Source organism: Dipteris shenzhenensis, chromosome 26, assembly GCF_047967505.1.
Source record: "Dipteris shenzhenensis isolate YYH24624 ecotype China chromosome 26, Dip_SZ_1.0, whole genome shotgun sequence".
Classification (NCBI taxonomy): domain Eukaryota; kingdom Viridiplantae; phylum Streptophyta; class Polypodiopsida; order Gleicheniales; family Dipteridaceae; genus Dipteris; species Dipteris shenzhenensis.
In genome coordinates this window covers 17,061,101-17,082,029 of record NC_141621.1, presented here as the reverse complement: position 1 = coordinate 17,082,029, position 20,929 = coordinate 17,061,101, and the positions used below count along the sequence as shown (strand labels likewise).

Here is a 20,929-nt window from a genome sequence, read left to right as displayed (position 1 = left end):
ACAAATTATCCAAAATTCAAAAAAATACACAAATCCCAATTTTCGTTTCTATTTGAAAAGCCTTTACTAAGACCTCCACCTACCCAAAAAAAAAAAAAAAAAAGGGATTTTGTTTTTGGTGAAATTCTTTATTGGCATGCCAAAGGCAAGTGTCTAAGCATTACTTTTGTGGTCTTCTATCTATGGGAATTCTGGAGGATTACCTCATTTGCTCCTCTAAGTACATCGGCTTCGTCCATGGATCACGTAAGTACGGTACATGTATGGGAGGAGTATGTCAAGGATCCCAACCAATGGCGGGATAACGGAAGCAACAAAGTAAGTGGTCAATGCGAGGATTGTAGAAATCATTTGAGTGGTCTAGAAAACATTTGATCGCGGTTGTCAAGCATATTTACAATGGTTAAACTTTCAGGACAATCTCGATCCAGGTATTAGTCATAAAGTCTCCAAGAAGGCCCTTTCGATAGACGGGTGGGCGACTCCAGAATTGGCTAAAGAGGCAGGTTCAAAGAAGGCATCCAGAACGGTTGCTCTCGACAAGTTCCAAAGTCGCAATGGTTTCTTTGGTGCAGCTAGAGATGATAATGTAATCCACTCTCAGGTGAATGGCATTAAGGGGACTCTCACAGCAAAACATTTAAATGAGCGTTCACTGTTTAAAATCAACAATTTGATGCATGCATGCGTAAAACGTGGAAGCATGGCAGATGCCCGCCATGTGTTTGAGAACATGCCAAAGCGTGATGTGGTGTCATGGAACATAATGATCCTTGGGTATGCCCAGCAGGAAGAGTGTACACTTGCTTTAGAGCTGTATTTACGGATGCACCAGGAAGGTGTACAAGTGAGTGCTAGAACTTTTGTCGGCACATTGAAGGCTTGCAGTTGTCTGGCAGCACTAGAAGGGGGCATGCAAGTTGATGGGAAATTCATGAAATTAGGATCCCTGGAGAAGGGTAGGATCGTTCACTACCAAGTGCTAAAGTATGGATTTGAGTCAGATGTCTTTGTGGGAACCACATTGGTAGATATGTACACAAAATGTGGGACCTTGGAGGATGCATGGTCTGTCTTTGACAATTTGCCTTACCGTAATGTGATTTGCTGGAACGCCATGATCCTGGGGCATAGCAATCAGGACGAGGGTGCCCTGGCTTTGGAGTTGTATGCACGGATGCAACACGAAGGTGTCCAACCAGGTGCTCGAACTTTTGTTGGTGCATTGAAGGCTTACAGTAGCCTGGCAGCACTAGAAGAGGGGAAGCTTGTCGATGGGGAATTCGTGAAATTGGTGGCAACTGCATTGGTGGATATGTATGCAAAGTGTGGGAGCATGGGTGATGCACGTTACATCTTTGACGAGTTACCTGATCGTTATGTGTTTTGTTGGACTGCCATGATCTTGGGTTATGTTGAAAAGGAAGACTGTGTTGTGGCTTTGGAATTGTATGTGCACATGCAAGATGAAAGTGTCAAACCAGATCATCGAGCTTTTGGCGGTGCATTGAAGGCCTGCAGTAGTCTGGCAACATCAGAAGAGGGGAAGCAAATGGATAGAAATTTGTAGAGAGACAATGCCTGAAGAGAGGTAGGGCCATCCACTCCCAAGTTGTAAAATGCGGCTTTGAGTTAAACGTGTTCATAGGAAACATGCTGGTGGATATGTATGGCAAATGTGGAAGCATGGAGGATGCACGGTGTGCCTTTGATCTTTTCCCAAATTGTGATTTGGTTTCCTGGAAAAGGGAGGTGATAACAAATCTGTGAGTATTGGGTGCCTAGAGAAAGGTAGAGCCATTCATTCTCAAGTAGTAAAGAATGTTTTCGAGTCAAACATATACGTTGGAAACACCTTGGTGGATATGTACACAAAATGTGGGAGCATGGAAGATGCATGAAATGTGTTTGACGGATCGCCTCACCCTGATGTTGTTTCCTGGAATGCCATGATCCTGTACTTTAGCAAGCACGAAGAGGGTGCACTGGCTTTGGAATTGTATTCATGTATGCGACAGGAAGGTGTCAATCCAGATAATCGAACATTTATTGGTGCATTGAAAGCTTGTAGTAGCCTGGCAGCAGTGGATGACAGGAAGCATGCCAATTGGAAATTTGTGAAAACAGGAGGCCTGGAGAAAGGTAGAGCCATCCACTCTCAACTAGTGAAAACTGACTTTGAGTCAAATGCATTTGTGGGAAACACCTTGGTGGATATGTACGCAAAATGTAGAAGCATGAAGGATGCCCGATGCATCTTTGATGAATTGCCTTACCGTAATCTGGTTTCCTTTAACGTCATGATCCTGGGATATAGTAAGCAGGAAGTGGGCGCATTGGCTTTGGAATTGTATGCACAGATGCAACACGAAGGCTTTACTCCAGATCATCGAACCTTTCTTGGTGCATTGAAGGCTTGCAGTAGCATGGAAGCAGTGGAAGGGGGGAAGCAAGTCGATGGGACATCTAAAAAATTTGGATGCCTGGAAAAGGGTAGGACTATTCACTCGCAAGTGGTGAAGAGTGCCTTTGAGTCAGATGTATTTGTGGGAACTACCTTGGTGGATATGTATATGAACTGTGGAAACTTGGAGGATGCATGGTGTGTGTTTGATTAATTGCCTTATCGTGATGTAACTTCTTGGACAGCTATGATCCTGGGTTATAGCACTTGGGAAGAGGGTGCCCTGGCCTTGGAATTGTGGACACAGATGAAACAAGAAGGTGTTACACCAGATCATCGAACCTTTGTTGGTGCATTGAAGGCTTGCAGCAGCCTTGCACCCGTGGCAGAGGGGAAAGCTGATGGGAAATTTGTGAAACTAGGATTTCTGGAGCAAGGTAGAGCCATCCATTCTCAGGCAGTAAAAGCTGGTTTTGAGGCGGATGCATTTGTGCAAAACTGCCTGGTGGATTTGTACATGAACTGTGGGAGCATGGAGGATGCAGAATACGTCTTTGATGAATTGCCTCATTGTGATGTGGTTTCCTGGACTGCCATGATCATGGGGTATGGAAAACAGGGAGAGGGTGCTCTGGCTTTGGAATTGTATGCACTGATGCGACAGGAAGGCATCACACCAGATTGTCAAACTTTTGTGGGTGCTTTGAAGGCTTGCAGTACCCTGGCAGCACTGGAAGAGGGGAAGCCAGTTGACGGGAAAGTTGAAAAACTAGGATGTCTAGAGAAAGGTAGAGCCATACACTCCCAAATAGTACAGAGAAGATGTGAGTCAGATGTATACGTGGGAAGCATCTTGGTGGATATGTACACATACTGTGGGAGCATGAAGGATGCACGCTGTGTCTTTGACGAGTTGCCCTACCGTAATGTTGTTACCCGGGCCACTATTATCTTGGGGTATGCTGAGCAAGAAGCCAATGAGGAGGCTTTAGGACTTTACGCACAAATGCAAGTGCTAGATTTGTTACCAGACAGCTGGACCTTCTGTGCGCTTTTAAACTTATGTGGCAGCACAGCAGCCCTGCATACTGGAAAGCAACTTAGCTTTTTACTCTCAAAAGCTACAGGTCTGCCCTCTTGGAATAAAGTTGCCCCAATTGCAAAATCACTCGCATCGGCCTCTAAAACATAAGGTTGGGTAGGATTGGGTAATGCAAGAACAGAAGCTTCCTTGATAGCTAGCTTCAAGGTTTCAAAAACCTTGTTTAATGCATCATTCCAAGAGATCCGCTTGGTAGACCTGTGTCCACGACCTTTCAATGTGTTGGTCAAGGGTGCTGTGATGTTCAAATAATCACGCACAGACTTCCATAGAAAAACCATAAATCCTAGGAAAGAACAAAGTTACTTCACTGTTTGAGGGATGGGTCATTTCAAAACCTTCTGGATACGATCTAGATCAATGCTAATACCTTCAAAAGAAATCTGTGCCCTAAGTAAATGATCTCCTTCATAAACAAGTCACATTTACTCATCTTGGCATAGAGCTTATGTTGTCTTAGAATAACTAAGACAATCCGGAGATGTCCAATGTGATCCTCTAGCGTTTGGCTATATACCAAGATGTCATCTAAGAACATGACAACGAATTTGCCCAAAAAATCTCAAAACAAATCATTCATCATTTGTTGGAAGGTAGCAGGAGCATTGGTCAAACCAAAAGATAATACGAGAAACTCAGAGTGGCCATACCTAGTTCCGAATGTGGTTCTATCTATGTGTTTAGCATAGATGCGGATTTGGTGATAAGCCGTACGCAAATCAATCTTAGTGAAGTACTTCGCTCCAGCCATACGGTCTATCAAATCATCGGAACGAGGAAAAGGGTATGGATTCTTAATTGTTACTTTATTCAGTTGTTTATAATCTACACACATTCTCTTTCTTCTTTCTTAAAAGGACAGGTGCACCCCATGGTGACTTACTTGGGCGAATATAGCCCATATTCAGATAATCTTGTAGCTGTGAAGCTAACTCATCCTCCTCAAGCTGGCTCATCCTATAAGGTGGAATACTAATAGGTTGAGCCCCAGGCACTAAATCTATGCGATGATCTACTGCCCTTTCTTGAGGTAAACCTTCCGGCACTTGAGCAGGGAATACATCCATGAAATCTTCCAACAACATTCTCAATTCATGGTATTCAAACACACTTAAATCATTTTGATATTAATAGAGACAACAAATGAAGAAAGCGGAATCAATACACACTGATACACATCATAATGAGAAGTGTTTATTATATTTCGAAGTTGCATCGTAGATACAATAGGTCCCTGAGAAGAGGGGATATTATCATACTGAATATAAAATTGGGTGTCCTTATCCAAAAAAGAGAGTGTATGCTCTTTCCATCCAATCTGAATATCATGGTTTTAAACCACTCTATTCTGATTAACAAGTCTACATGTTCCAAGTGCATGACATAGCATGTGTGTAGTCTTGAATCCGGATAGAAAGTGCGGGGACCTTACGATCCCAAAACTTCTTTCCAGCTAGAAGCTGCACCTCTTAGGTGTGATCGCTAGGTGTCGTGGATAGGTCCATCCTCTGCACAAGTTTGTAATTAACAAAATTGTGAGAGCTGTCCGGGTCAAAGACAATGTGAACTCTTTAGTCCCTTACTTCTTCATAAACTCGGAAAAGGTCATGGGGGCCAAATAACGAATTATTAAAAGTGCAATTACAAGAAAGTGGACAGGTAGTGAGATTTAGAGAAATACCTATCATCGAAACTTGATTAGCTCCCTTAGCTTTGGTACCTTGTCCCGCAAGGAGCTTTAGTCTCAGCTCTTACATCTGGTTCTCGCGCTTAGGGGTAATGACATTTAGAGAAATACCTGTCATCAAAACTCGGTTAGCTTCCTTAGCTTTGGTACCTTGTCCCGCAAGCAGCTTTGGTCTCAGCTCTTATATCTAGTTCTTGTGCTTAGGACAATCATTCCAAGTGTGGCCCCGCTCCTCGCATATGAAGCAATGTCCTTCTTTCTTTAACTTCAAGGTGCGTAGGAAACGGGCTCAACCATTCTTCGTCTGATCTCGAGTTATTCTTGGAGGCATTGTCTATTGACTTCGACTCCCCGGTACTAGTTGTAGAGACTGAAACTTCCTCTTGTTCTTTCCACTCGTGTCGGCAGTAGTGGTTCCCTTTGTGCTGGCCATGGTATCATCATTGATGCACGCATGGTTTATGGCCTCTTGCAAAGTAATACACTTGTTATTCTTGATCGGTAGCTTGTATGAGTCAGGCAAACCATCCACAAAGAAACCTAACGAGGTGACTGGACCATGTTTGTAGCTCTGCTCTGCAAATTATGAAACCTCTGAAGATAGACATCAAAAGTGAAATTCAGCTTGGACATATCGAGGGCCTTGAGCTTTCCTACGATATCATAATCTTCCTCCCTCTTCAGAAACTCTTTCCTGAAGACCTCTTTGAATTTGATCCATGTTACAGGATTTGGTTATAGTTCCTCCACCGTGACAATAAAGCCTTCCCTTACATCTACCTTGCTGCAAGCTGCATCCTCTTTTCATCTGGGTAAGGGTGAAACTGGAAGTGTACTTGCCACTTGTGGAACCAAGTGTCAACCACCTCCTTGGTTCGGGATTTCTGATCTCCGAGGTAAGGATCTGGAGTGATATTTAGACCTAACACTGAAGCCAAAGCATCCACCTGCGTGAGCGCTTGAACAATGCTAGTCAAAAGTGAGAGTGAAGTTTGAGTCTCTTGGAGTCGCTATGCTAACCCCGTTTGATTCGCATCAACTCGCTCAAACTTTTCATTGAGAGTAGTGGTGCAGTCCTCGTAATCAAATCATCGTAGAGGCTCTGGTCATCATATTTGCCTGATAATTCACATCTTGATCACCCATTACAAGCCCAGGGTCTACGGAATCAGCCATAATTGATGAAGAAAGTAGGCTAGAGAAGAGAAGCAACAGGTGGGCTCGGAGCTAGGAGACAGGAATGAAGTGAAGGCTGGCCAGATAGGAGGTGACGAAAGAAAGGAAAGGCTAGCCGAATGAACAGGTAGGCTCATACGAAGACGTTCATCCCGAATCTCTGAACCCGATTACTCCTCTGCTCCTGGCTGTTCTTTATGAATGTTAGTAGTAGGCCGTACAATGTAACAGGCTCTCGAACAAGATGGCATGGAGAAGCTTGAAGCATGGGCAGTCCACGGGCTTGGAGTAAGAGACGAAGTAGCGGAGTTATAAGGCAGGTAAGTAGGCTTTTAGAAAGCTCTGCTTTTCAAAAGCCCACCCTCCAAACTTAGAGGAGATGGTGTTTCTTAGCCTCCAGCCCTTCTGAATAGCAACTGACCCAGATCACGATCTCGCTCCAACTTGCTGTGCATCTATCCGTGTTCCCCGTCTACATGTCAACATGTTCTCTATGCAACCAGCTGCATAGGATCTCTAGGGTCCGCCTAGCTCCACACTTTCCTACCGGCTCCCTTCGCACCTCTCCGAACCTCATTGCTCCCTCCTAACTACACCACTCTCTCTCTCTCTCAGCCCTTTGCATCTATGAACGAATTCACCCTTTTCTATCTCTCTCTCCTTCCTTCTTTCACAATCTAGAACCACAACCCTTACACGATGAACCAACAAGCACTTGCAAGGCATGAACATGAATTTAAAAATTGAGGCATACTTGGAGGAAATCACGTCCAAAATTTCTCGTAACAGAAATTCCTACCTCAGCAGTTGGCTCTGATACCAATTGAAATGTCCCCAGCACTCTTGAAACCTCTGATCTACAAGCAAACACAAGAACACACCAAACATGAGGAATCTAAGCAGGCTGCTCACCACCCAATGATGACATCTATGGGATGCGATCCTGAATCAGGAGATGTCCCCCCACGAGTTGAGCTACTGGCATGAACTCCCAACTAGATCCTAACCAACCTGGTGTCCATACCACTAGGTGGCGCCTAGAGGCCCGAGATCTACTGCTGGGCCTTGGGCATGCTAAGATGCAGGCGCACGTCCGTGACTCAATCCAAACCTAGCACTTGGGAATGAGACTTGCTCCTACCGGCTCCCTGATAACTGAACCTCTAAGCCCCTTTTATAGACTCGAACCCAATGCGCCAAAAATAGCGAAGACCTCTAACTAGTTTGTACCCTTGCCACTCAACCTGAGAATCAAGCCTGCCTACCTCTAGGCCTCCCCAGGCTACTTGAGCTAGTCTTATGTAACCTAATAGACGTCAGATACCAATCCGTACACATGACAATTAGTTCGCTAAAAAACCAATTCTCTCTCTCTCTCTCTCTCTCAGAGTGAGAGAGAGAGAGAGAGCTGCAACTCGCGAGGGGCCAATCCAAATAAAAAGATTAGTTATTTCAAAACATGACAATATTATTATGTACATTGGTTCATACATTCATACATATTATAATATGCTCCTAAAAAATATTTTAGGGATCATTGAAGTTTATAAGAGTGCAATGCTACATGCATTAATGATGAGCATGGTGTACTAAGTCGTGGTCTAATGACTTATAATATCTTTTATGATGCTTGCCCCAAGGCGGACTAGATTTCATCATGGTCATGCATCAAGGTGGACTCACACTATTGGACTACATTGCATCATGGTCATGCATCGAGGTGGACTTACAGTAGAGCAAAGAAATAGTTTGCAATCGAGTGACACTTTGAAAACATTAGAGTACAAAGTGAATGCAGATGATAAATCTACTTGTATTATTAAGGGATTAGGGAAAACTTTGAAATGTTTAGTTAATATATGCATCTTAGTTTATTATCACAACAAGAAATTTAGTACTATGCTCTTGAATAGCTACACCTAACTGGCTCAAGCTTTTAGCACCAGGTAAGTGTAAAGGTATTTCCAATCAAGTGTATGAAAATATAGATCCTCTTTTCAACATGAAAGCTTTTGGGTCAATAGCCTTTGGTCCATGTAGTTTTTCCTTGCAATTTCTTACTCTCTCACTTCACAAGCAAACTAAAATTACTCCACTTACAAACTAGAATGTCATAAAAAAACTTGATTTAAAAAATAATGTGATCAAAGATGATAATTTCATGGCATTTTAGATTCATAAACAAAGACTTGACAAAAAATGTAATATAATTGTGTAAGCCTGCTAGTACAAGTGATTATAGACATGCACACTGTCACAATTGCCAAACTTTAATAGAGCTCTTTTAAGTTTGGTACTTATAACCAATGTGAATAGTCATGGGATTGAAGAAGACTGTCCTTAAATTTATGCAAGGTGGACATCCATAATTATTGCATATGAGAGATGAAAATTGAAGCTAGCTATGCGTGATTACAACATAATATATGATAAGAAATTATGTATTGTTGCACAATGTCATACATTAATAAAATTGGTCAACAAAATGCTTGTTAAACATTGAAAGAAAGCACACAAAAAGCTCAAAATAATAATTGTATATCTTGAATGTTTACAACAAGGAGAAAACAAGTCTCTCTTTATAGTAGAGAGAAGAAGAAAGCACATCATGCTTTCTGTTAGAAAATCAAACATTTCTAGAAAGAAAATCTTTTAGCAAATATACAGCTTTTGTATACAAAGCAAAGATAAGGCGAAAATATTCTCCCACTATAGACCTAAATTTTAGCCATATGTTGATAATCTTTGGAGTACAAAGTGAATGTAGATGATAAATATACTTGTATTATTAAGGGATGAGGGAAAACTTTGAAATGTTTAGTTAATATATGCATCTTAGTTTATTATCACAACAAGAAATTAAGTACTATGCTCTTGAATAGCTACACCTAACTGGCTCAAGCTTTTAGCACCAGGTAAGTGTAAAGGTATTTCCAATCAAGTGTATGAAAATATAGATTCTCTTTTCAACATGAAAGCTTCTAGGTCAATAGCCTTTGGTCCATGCAGTTTTTCCTTGCAATTTCTTGCTCTCTCACTTCACAAGTAAACTAAAATTACTCCACTTACAAACTAGAATGTCATGAAAAAACTTTATTTTAAAAAATAATGTGATCAAAGATGATAATTTCATGGCATTTTAGATTCATAAACAAAGACTTGACAAAAAATGTAATATAAGTGTGTAAGCCTACTAGTACAAGTGATTATAGACATGCGCACTGTCACAATTGCCCAAACTTTAATAGAGCTCTTTTAATTTTGGTACTTATAACCAATGTGAGTGGTCATGGGATTGAAGAAGACTGTCCTTAAATTTATGCAAGGTGGACATCCATAATTATTGCATATGAGAGATGAAAATTGAAGCTAGCTATGTGTGATTACAACATAATATATGATAAGAAATTATATATTGTTGCACAATGTCATACATTAATAAAATTGGTCAACAAAATGCTTGTTAAACAATTGAAAGAAAGCACACAAAAAGCTCAAAAGAGTAATTGTATATCTTGAATGTTTACAACAAGGAGACAACAAGTCTCTCTTTATAGTAGAGAGAAGAAGAAAGCACATCATGCTTTTTGTTACAAAATCAAACATTTCTAGAAAGAAAATCATTTAGCAAATATACAGCTTTTGTAGATAAAGCAAAGATAAGGTGAAAATATTCTCCCATTGTAGACCTAAAGTTTAGCCATATGTTGATAATCTTTGGAGTACAAAGTGAATGTAGATGATAAATCTACTTGTATTATTAAGGGATTAGGGAAAACTTTGAAATGTTTAGTTAATATATGCATCTTAGTTTATTATCACAACAAGAAATTAAGTACTATGCTCTTGAATAGCTATACCTAACTGGCTCAAGCTTTTAGCACCAGGTAAGTGTAAAGGTATTTCCAATCAAGTGTATGAAAACATAGATCCTCTTTTCAACATGAAAGCTTCTGGGTCAATAGCCTTTGGTCCATGCAGCTTTTCCTTGCAATTTCTTGTTCTCTCACTTCACAAGTAAACTAAAATTACTCCACTTACAAACTAGAATGTCATGAAAAAACTTTCTTTAAAAAATAATGTGATCAAAGATGATAATTTCATGGCATTTTAGATTCATAAACAAAGACTTGACAAAAAATGTAATATAAGTGTGTAAGCCTGCTAGTACAAGTGATTATAGACATGCGCACTGTCACAATTGCCAAACTTTAATAGAGCTCTTTTAATTTTGGTACTTATAACCAATGTGAGTGGTCATGGGATTGAAGAAGACTGTTCTTAAATTTATGCAAGGTGGACATCCATAATTATTGCATATGAGAGATGAAAATTGAAGCTAGCTATGTGTGATTACAACATAATATATGATAAGAAATTATATATTGTTGCACAATGTCATACATTAATAAAATTGGTCAACAAAATGCTTGTTAAACAATTGAAAGAAAGCACACAAAAAGCTCAAAAGAGTAATTGTATATCTTGAATGTTTACAACAAGGAGACAACAAGTCTCTCTTTATAGCAGAGAGAAGAAGAAAGCACATCATGCTTTTTAATACAAAATCAAACATTTCTAGAAAGAAAATCTTTTAGCAAATATACAGCTTTTGTAGATAAAGCAAAGATAAGGTGAAAATATTCTCCCATTGTAGACCTAAATTTTAGCCATATGTTGATAATATTTGGAGTACAAAGTGAATGTAGATGATAAATCTACTTGTATTATTAAGGGATTAGGGAAAACTTTGAAATGTTTAGTTAATATATGCATCTTAGTTTATTATCACAACAAGAAATTAAGTACTATGCTCTTGAATAGCTATACCTAACTGGCTCAAGCTTTTAGCACCAGGTAAGTGTAAAGGTATTTCCAATCAAGTGTATGAAAACATAGATCCTCTTTTCAACATGAAAGCTTTTGGGTCAATAGCCTTTGGTCCATGCAGTTTTTCCTTGCAATTTCTTGCTCTCTCACTTCACAAGCAAACTAAAATTACTCCACTTACAAACTAGAATGTCATAAAAAAACTTGATGTAAAAAATAATGTGATCAAAGATGATAATTTCATGGCATTTTAGATTCATAAACAAAGACTTAACAAAAAATGTAATATAATTGTGTAAGCCTGCTAGTACAAGTGATTATAGACATGCACACTATCACAATTGCCAAACTTTAATAGAGCTCTTTTAATTTTGGTACTTATAACCAATGTGAGTGGTCATGGGATTGAAGAAGACTGTCCTTAAATGTATGCAAGGTGGACATCCATAATTATTGCATATGAGAGATGAAAATTGAAGCTAGCTATGTGTGATTTCAACATAATATATGATAAGAAATTATATATTGTTGCACGATGTCATACATTAATAAAATTGGTCAACAAAATGCTTGTTAAACAATTGAAAGAAAGAACACAAAAAGCTCAAAAGAGTAATTGTATATCTTGAATGTTTACAACAAGGAGACAACAAGTCTCTCTTTATAGCAGAGAGAAGAAGAAAGCACATCATGCTTTCTGTTACAAAATCAAACATTTCTAGAAAGGAAATCTTTTAGCAAATATACAGCTTTTATAGATAAAGCAAAGATAAGGCAAAAATATTCTCCCACTGTAGACCTAAATTTTAACCATATGTTGATAATATTTGGAGCATCAACATGGAAATTCCACTATCTCTAGGTATAGAGATAGCATATGAGAGCTAAAAGTTGAAGCTAGCTATGTGTGTGTGTGTGTGTGTGTGTGTGTGTGTGTGAGAGAGAGAGAGAGAGAGAGAGAGAGAGATTCGTGTGTGTGCATCTGGTGTGCTTGTGCATTTGTAAAAACATAATGTTGTAACGAAATCTATGTGTGCATTGTTGAGAATGGTGTGTAAATTACACCATAAGGGTTATGGGACAAACTTTAACCCTAACCCTGAGGGGTCCATGTATTCCTTGGGATATGTTAGTATCTTGTGTGCACTCCTCTCTCTCCCTCTCTCATTTTTGTTACCATGGTATCATAGCCAATGGTGTTGCATGTTGTTGAGGCAATAAGCCCTCATTGTTTGAGGCATCACCATATCCAATATGAGATCTTTGAGTGAGAGAGTTGAAGATTTAAAGAGTTCTTCTTGGAGAGTTTCCTTCAAGAGATATTTCCATTCAATAGTCTTCCTTTGAGATTTTTGTCATTCTTTGAGAGTTTGAGTGTTCTCTTTGAGAGATCTTCATTTAGAGAGACATGAGAAGGCTTTTGTGAGGAAGAGAGTCATCATTTCATTCATTGACCATTTTCTCTATTCTATAACTTTTTTGTTGAGAGAAAAGAGAGATTTTTGCTCTCGTATCTTAAGGAGGCAAAAAATAAAGGAAAAGCCTAATGATACAAAAGCTATTTAAGAAGACAATGTCTTACAATATTTATTACTGACGATTCTATTAATGGTACTTCTATGGTCAAGGAATAATTAATAGCCCTTGCAACAAGATGATATATCAAATGAAGATTCTGGTAACCATGTCGTTATGAAAATGCGTGTTATGAAGATGTACACAACCATGGCACACCTCAACGTACCTTCATTGAACTTACAATGCACCCACCCACAACAACACAAAGCAACTATAGACGTGCTTGGTAGACGCGCAAAATAGCGGGCGCATCTACAGGCGTTGCTTTAGTAGAGAAATTACGGGCGCGTCTATAGGCGCGGCTAAACGCTCGTCTATTTGCGCGTAAATCACCGCGTCTATTTACGCATTTGACCTGAGAAAATATGGGCCCGTTTAACATCCCGTTTATTAGCGCGTGTATTTGCGCGTTTACACTGAGAATCAGACGCGCATTTAGACGCGTAAATAGACGCACTCCAGAGAATACAGAAAGTGAGATTTTGGTGTACATCATTGCTTTCCAAACATTGCCCATGATTACCAAAGCACATAATTTTTTGCAAGCCCACATATACAAGAATTAAGTGAAATGAGGAGAATGAGACAATATGTAAAATAGTTTTGCCAATATCAATTGTGGGGCTACGGTTCAATCTCATCCTCAATGAGATCAACCCTTGCCAAACTATCTACACCGCAATCTTGTGTGTTTCTCTTATCATCAATCCGTTGTGTTCAAAAATGCTTGCCCTCACACCATATAGCATTGAACATAGTGCACTACACCAAGAAAAAATCAATTAAATAAGCAATCTAAATTATAAAAAGCTCCTAACTGAGATACTATGCTAAGAAACTCAAGCAAAGGGACCAAGATGGCTGCCAAAGCAGCGAAAGTCCTTGCAAATGAGCCAGGCCTACTGAAGAGTCTAGTACATAGACGACACCAATGCCATGTTCCCAATCACCGACCAAAGCAAGTGTTCTTGGATGGAGGAGTTTTTGTTAGCATCACCTCACTAAAGAATTCTAGGCCAAATGGGGAAGTCCCAACCTCCAAAACACCAACTCAGTTGGCAAGTTAGCTGATGGTGCAACCGCCCAACCTGTAGGGGTATTAAGGGACATTAAGATCAAAACATTTGGCCTCACCTACCATGTCTGGTTTGTGGTAATGGATTTCCATGGGTAGCCTGATGGTTATGATGTTATTTTGGGAAGACCCTTCATGCACGCGGCAAGACTAGTAGTCCACAATTGGTCATCAAATAGGTTCTATTTCTGCAAGGATGATGAAATCATCTGGGTCAACCTCTAGACATGGAAGGCCCATCCATTATCCGGCAACTTATTTTCCACTGAGTCGGGTACTACACAGAGGACCGCCTACCTGAATGTATTCCAAGCATGTAATGACAAGGACCTGAGTGAGATCCGATGAGCATTGGTATAATCCAATGCATGGTGAATTACTAGGTAGTTGATTGACACTAGTAAGTTGACCTGCCTGCTAGTGCTTGCTCAGGTATCCATCTGCATTGATCCACCTACATGCACCTAAGGTCCAGAAGGGTGCTTCCATCTAAGCCTGAACTGGAAGATGGTGCTTCCAACAACATCTTGTCCATCCAAGTGCCTAGCTTAGCAATAGTTCAATCCAAGAATTATGCACTGAGCTCACATTCTGTACATGGACCTAGTATCTCTAGCTTAGAGGATTCCATGAGTTTTGATGAAGAAAAGGGTGAACGCCCAAATCTGAGAGCCTCAATGGCTCCTAATTCTAGCTCAATTCGACCCCATTCCCCCATCCCTTCTACCACATCCTCTCTGCTCTGAAATCTTTTTCCAACATGATGGGAAGGTTTGGACTGTTAGAACTAGTTGAGATGGTAAATCCATTTGGCACATAAAATTGAGTGCTAGAGGAGCCATAGGGCCCACCCCAACCAACCATTACAAAATCTATGTGGAGTGTACCAATTCCCGCCATACCAGTGAGTACTATGACACTGCATGTACACTTCTACTACGGAGGACAATCATTTAGTGATACCTTTGAGCCAAGGATGCCAAGTGCCTATCAGCCACAAAATCCGATGGCACAAATGAATGAGCAAAATGAATCTAGGAGGATACATTGCCTAGAATGTTGGCTTCTCGACCTCCGTTGTATCCAACTTGGGGAGGCGGCTTAGAGAATAGTCCATACTCAAAAGCTGCTCCATATAGACATTGCCCAACCTAAGTGTGACCATGCCTAGGCCACCACCAGTGCAACTGGTAAGACCAAGCCCACCATATATGCTAGGCCTAGGACCTAGTGGGTCAGGAACTGTTAATCCTACCTTTGTTTGACCTACAACCTTTTATACTCCTCCAAAAAAACAACCTACTTATGGGGCAGTTCCTCCCCCACTAGTAAATCCTCTTGCACCATAGATGGTGCTTATTGACAAAGCTATGAGGATCCTAGTGCAAGCACCAAGAAGGGGGGCTATGCCACCAACCTTTACTAGAAGGGATACCAAACCTTCAAGGAATAAGCCGGTCATAATCTCTAAACTCATCGCAAAATTCTTAGGTGAAGGAGACCCAATGTCCCATGTGGAGAGGTTTGATTGCCTCAGCCTAAGTTCTCACAAAAAGAGATGCATGTCCTCACTACAATAGACATGGTTGAGAGTATAGGGATGAAAATGGCAGCCCACAATCCCTAGGTTCCTAGAAAAATAGTTCCCCTAAATATGATTAATGTCCTTAGGGAACCTAAAGAAGTACAAGGGGTGTAAAAAGTAAATTCATACCTCCATTGGTTGAGGTATATGGGTGATGTCACCATGCAGTGCTAGTTCTTGACTAATTGAGGCGTCAGGCTACATAGAATCAAGGCTCCTTAAAAGAAGAGTAAAAACCTCCGAGCTTTCATTGAAAGTTGGCCTACCATGGAAAGATAAGGCACCAAAGGCCAAAACCCCCAAGAATCATTCCCCAGAGAAGCAACCCTCACCAAAGGCTTGGGAAGATGAGGAGGTTGCCTACATCAAGTCCCCAACCACTTCAAGGCATATACGATCCAAGACCGCAAGATACTTCTTGAGCAGGCCGAGAAAATTGCCAAAGAGGGAAAGCATCAAGGGTATGATGGTCCGATTAAGGTCAAGGAAATGGACCTGGCACCAGATGGCAGAGATCTTAAGCCAGTGTATATAGCTGATGACCTCTCTCCTGAGCAAGAGGCAGCTTTGGTTACTCTCCTATAAGAGTTCCATGATTGCTTTGCTTGGAAATATACTGACATAAAAGGTTGTAGAAGTAGTCCATCCAGTTTGTTTTGAACTACATTGGCTCAAGAAGTTGGAGCAAGAGGTTGGCTATGACCACATTTTGGTGATCATACATTTTGAATTTGGTGAGCATGCACAGAACTAGGGCCAACTTGACATAAGTGGGGTTCTTTATGTCATCGAAGGGATGCCCCATTGTGGTGACGGGCATCATGGTTGACCCACTTTAGTAACTTTTGCTCCATCTACCAGACATTGACAAAGGGCTAAAACCTCACTAGAAACCCATGAACTACGTTGATGTTATTGAGGCTCAGCTAGAAGTGGTGGGTGATCCTTGTTCTCATTAGTGAATGATGTGAGTTTCATGGATGGAGTGTATTTATTTATGAATTGGGTCACCAAATTGAGGTCCAAGTAGCAAGGGAGTTTCTAGACCAGAGGCATGAGACCAACGGCCTCAAGGAAGCCTTGATTGTATTCAAGGGGGCTGCTACCTTGCTGCTCGAAGCTAGTATGGAGTTGTAATGGCCAATTGTCATCATTGGACTTGAGATACCAAAGCCAATCGAGATAATTGAGGTGTGACCCTCACTATTTAGTGTCGCTGTGCATTCACGCCAATCAATTTGGCTGTTGAATACCTAACACCAAGTTCTGACGAGAATGACCTATTTGTCCATGGCACCTTCACGCATGACATAACATCAGCATAGTCATTTATTGATATGCATAATTCTACACAACCTATGGTGGGCAAGATCTCTCCATTCATAGCGCGTACCATAACAAGTGTGGGATCTAGGGTTACCTCAGACTTTAGGAGTTGAATGCACATCTCATGGGATATAAGGTTGTGGCTTGATCTTGGGTAACTTGATGAAGGCTTCTATTGAACAAATTGTTTCCCTGCACAACTAAAAATCCACTTGTACCCTAGTAGGGGCAATGGTGGGATCCTCCAGAGGTTTTAACCCCTATATAGATGCCTTACAAATTGTTAATAACTTTGAGTTCTTTGCTTTAGCCTGTTGAGCCCTAGCTTCATCTATCGCTTGTCGCTTCATACGAGTGACTTCCTTCTTAATATCCTTCTCATGATGGATGGCCTACAGTGTCTGGAGAGCCAGGGGACCATAATAGCATTTAAGATTGTTGTCGTTGATATATCCATTCATCTCAGTTTCTTCAGGGTCACAATCCTATAGGACTCTTGTGGTGTTATTTCCATGTCATGATAAGGACCCATTCCTTGATATTTCAATTTGCACTTCATGTTTCTTATGCTATATAATAGCGTGAGATCATCTTCCTTTAAGTACTTATTTTGCAGAGTGTGGTCAAACCACCTTTCCACATAAACCATGGTTAGTCCTTCTCGCTCCGTGGTGGTATAATTCATTTTGGCCTCGTTTAGCTGGCGACGTGCAAAATATATCGAGTAATCCAAGTTGTACTCGTCTGGTTGCACCAACATGCACCCTATTGCAAATTTTGAAGCATCGATATGGACATGGAAGACCACCCCCAATTAGGTGAACGTAAAATTGGGACTGAGGCTAGGACAAGGGTTTTGTAGGAGGGTTGGCACTCTTTTGTCCAATAGAAGATGACCAACAATTTATAGAATGGGTGGGCAATCTCAACATGATTGTATATGAATCTATGATAGTAGCCCGTGTGCCAGGTAAACCTTTGTACTCCCTTCACATTGGTGGGTGGGGATAACTCCAAGATAAGTTCAATTTTATTATAATCTATGGAGATACCTATTCTTAGACACTACATGCCCTAAGATGACCCCATGTTTAACCCAGAATTGCTAGCAATTTGAGGGATTGAGGAAAATATTATAGAGATGGTATCTTTTGAATACCAATATCAGGTACTTAAGATGGTCATCCCACTTGGAATGAACTCACAAGTTGTCCAAGAAAATCTCTAGGGTGTCCCTCCTTAAATGCCATGATCATAAGCCTTTGGAATGTTGCGGGGGCATTAGTGACCCAAAAAGCATCACCCTTGAAGCATAAAACCCCCACTTTGTGGAAAAAGTAGATTTGTGTTGGTCCTGTGGTGCAATGGACACTTGATTATATCCAAAACCCATCTAGGAAGCTCAAGCACCATCAACGCAAGAAGAAAAAAAGCATCAACATGAGGAGGAGGCAAGGGCATCCTCCCAATGGCAATAGATCAAACAGGAATGAGCACAGTAAAAGGAAATTGACATAGGGTAGCAAAAGGTCACGATGCCTCTTATGGCCCCCCAAATGACCACCCTATCCTTCATTTCCATAAAGCTCCTAGGTGAATAGGGCCAAGGAGTAGAGGACCCAGAAGCATACAAGAAACTCGACCAACGATCAGATCTATGACAATCTCATGAACTTCAATGATGGTCACACCTCTTAGATCCAGCAGCTCCCCAACCTGTCTCTACATATTTCCTCCCTCCTTGCATCTCTAAAAGGTAAGAAAACCACTAGAGAAGCAATAAGCCCATCTGCTACCAATTGGATTGATGTATAGGAGGCCTTGGGTCACTGCATTCACCCAGCCTATGGCTCTTTATCAGACTACAAGAGTAGGCACCTATGCATGCTAATCTCATGGAGGACTGTTTCATGGATTTTTTGGTCCATGGGGCCCACAAAATCTAAAAAAGGTGGTAGCAAGAGGTACATGCAAGAGCTTCTATGATGCAGGCCCATGACCAAGAACCAAGTAGTGAAGACCCACATTGTCATCTTACAGCAGGAGGTGGGAGAGACCCTGGAGGAAGTAGTGCAAAAATCCAAAGAGTTAGCTGCAGCCTTACAGGAAAGGAATGAGGCCCTTGAACAAGAGCTCTCAATAGAAACATCTCTAGCCAATACAAATTCGCTCTAGATGAACAAAGCTGAGCTCGCCCTCAAGCAATACTGACAAGAAGCAAAAAGGTCACAACAGGCAATGCATTGCCAAATCAAAGCCTTGCACATCTCCAATCACAAATAGTTGGAGAAATACAACCAATTGTACCACTAGCTAGAGCTCATATAGACCCAGCCCATAGAAGAAATGGAAATTAATAGTCAATGGGAGGTGGAATATGAATAGGTACTAGAAGCATTGGCCAACCTCAGCACCCACGCCCTCAAACCCCCCACACAGTGGAAGACACCTTCCTTTTTCACTTCAACATTCTCAGAATATCCTTTATCTAATATCACCTAGACCTCGCTCACCGCCTTCCACCCACATACATTTAAGGTGTCATCCACCACCACCATTCCATTCACGCACATCCACTTGTGACCATGGCCTTTGGTAGTGGTGACCTCCAATTTCAAGAGGACCAAGGCATCTGCCATCTCCCCCTGCACCCCATCCTCAATTTTTATAACTGGTGTAGATGTATCCTCGAGTCCTCAATTTTTCTCATAGACCAAGAGATTTTGGAACTCACTAAGCCTAATGAACTCCCCACCTAGGCATGCTCCCCACATTCTATGGTCGAAGGCCTCGGGTGGCTACGTGATTGTGGTAGAGAGGAGGCTCAATTGAACTATAATTTCTTTTGGCATGTTGAGTGGTACAATAACCTCCCACCATATAATAAGGTCTTAGAAGCCATGCAACACATGTTCAACAATGGCTTTATCCATTTTGAAACCAAGCATGTTGCTTACCTTATCTCCCTAATCAATGAGGAGTCTAATATAGTCATCACCATCTTTAATTTCATAGCCCACCTCAACACCACACACCTTTCTCATCCTCCAACTAATTCCAACCCCTTAAGACATATCTCAATTTCCCTCACCCTATCACATCCACCCCCTCTACATAGCCATCCTCCACACAACCCTCTTCTACCCCCCTACCAGACACCTAGAGTTAGATGAGGCTTTTATAGACCCTTTACAAGACCCTCCTAATGCCCCATGCTAGAGCAGGTTCAAAAAACTTTAAGACTGGCATTTGTACCTCCCAAAGATGTTTCACAGTAGCTGCCACACACAACAAGCTTTGATCACTTACTAGGTCCTCCATCAATGCTGAATCTTCAAGGACCTAACCAATCTAAGCCTTTGGAAAGGAAAGCTCCCAAGCTACGACCTCAAAGTCGTTAATATCATGGAATTTCATGCACTTACTACCTTCATTAGCTAGACTTACCATGATTGGGAAGTGACCCATTGACCCATAGAAAGAGGAGGCTACGATGACCAAACCCCTCTCAAGTACCCACTATTGATGAGGAAGAAGGGATTTCACCCATTTGGATGCTACCATTTTTTAAAAAGCAAGAATTTTGAATCCACTACTATAACGTCTGCCACTCCTTCCGTATACACCCTACATATATGCTAGTGTCTCGTCGGTGGAAGTGGTCTATTTTTCAGGCAATGTTGGAGAATGACTCTAATGTCATATACAATTTTCTTCACTTCACCCTTCCCCCCATCCGTACATGGTATAGCCTCATTACCCAAATGCAAGACTACATTGATCGGCTCATAGAAGTTCTTGATCCTACCATTGTCACTTCCATCCATTAATTTTGACGACTCATCATTTTGTTGCATGACATTCCAGAGTAGCATCCCACGATTGAAGAATGAAATATGTGAATATGAAGGGCCCAATGTCAAAAACATCATTCACTTGTACCTCCGAGTGAGCAATCTCCATGCACACCACATCTGCACATTCGAGGACATGCATGACACATGTTTAGGAGAATTGATTCCCTTTTTGAAATAACTCTTCAGGTGCCACTCCCTCATCTAGTCAATACTCACCACTAGCCTTTTCCACACATCATGATCCAAGAGTGGATCAACTACAGGAAGGGGGGCATGTTACACCCCAAGAGCAAGAGCAGAAGAAAGGAA

At 41.1% G+C, this 20,929-nt stretch overlaps 2 protein-coding genes across 2 annotated transcripts; both read left to right on the top strand.

Annotated features, from left to right (window-relative positions):
• The first annotated feature begins 237 nt into the window (after positions 1-237).
• Positions 238-1,570, top strand: LOC147884744 (pentatricopeptide repeat-containing protein At2g03880, mitochondrial-like). The gene is made up of 2 exons (XM_087397213.1): positions 238-318; positions 416-1,570. The coding sequence occupies exons 1-2, from the start codon at positions 238-240 to the stop codon at positions 1,568-1,570; spliced, it is 1,236 nt and encodes a 411-aa protein (XP_087253339.1).
• A 379-nt stretch (positions 1,571-1,949) lies between these two features.
• On the top strand, positions 1,950-16,022 carry LOC147884743 (pentatricopeptide repeat-containing protein At1g11290, chloroplastic-like). The gene is made up of 3 exons (XM_087397212.1): positions 1,950-2,493; positions 2,650-3,416; positions 15,864-16,022. The coding sequence occupies exons 1-3, from the start codon at positions 1,950-1,952 to the stop codon at positions 16,020-16,022; spliced, it is 1,470 nt and encodes a 489-aa protein (XP_087253338.1).
• The last annotated feature ends 4,907 nt before the right edge of the window (positions 16,023-20,929 follow it).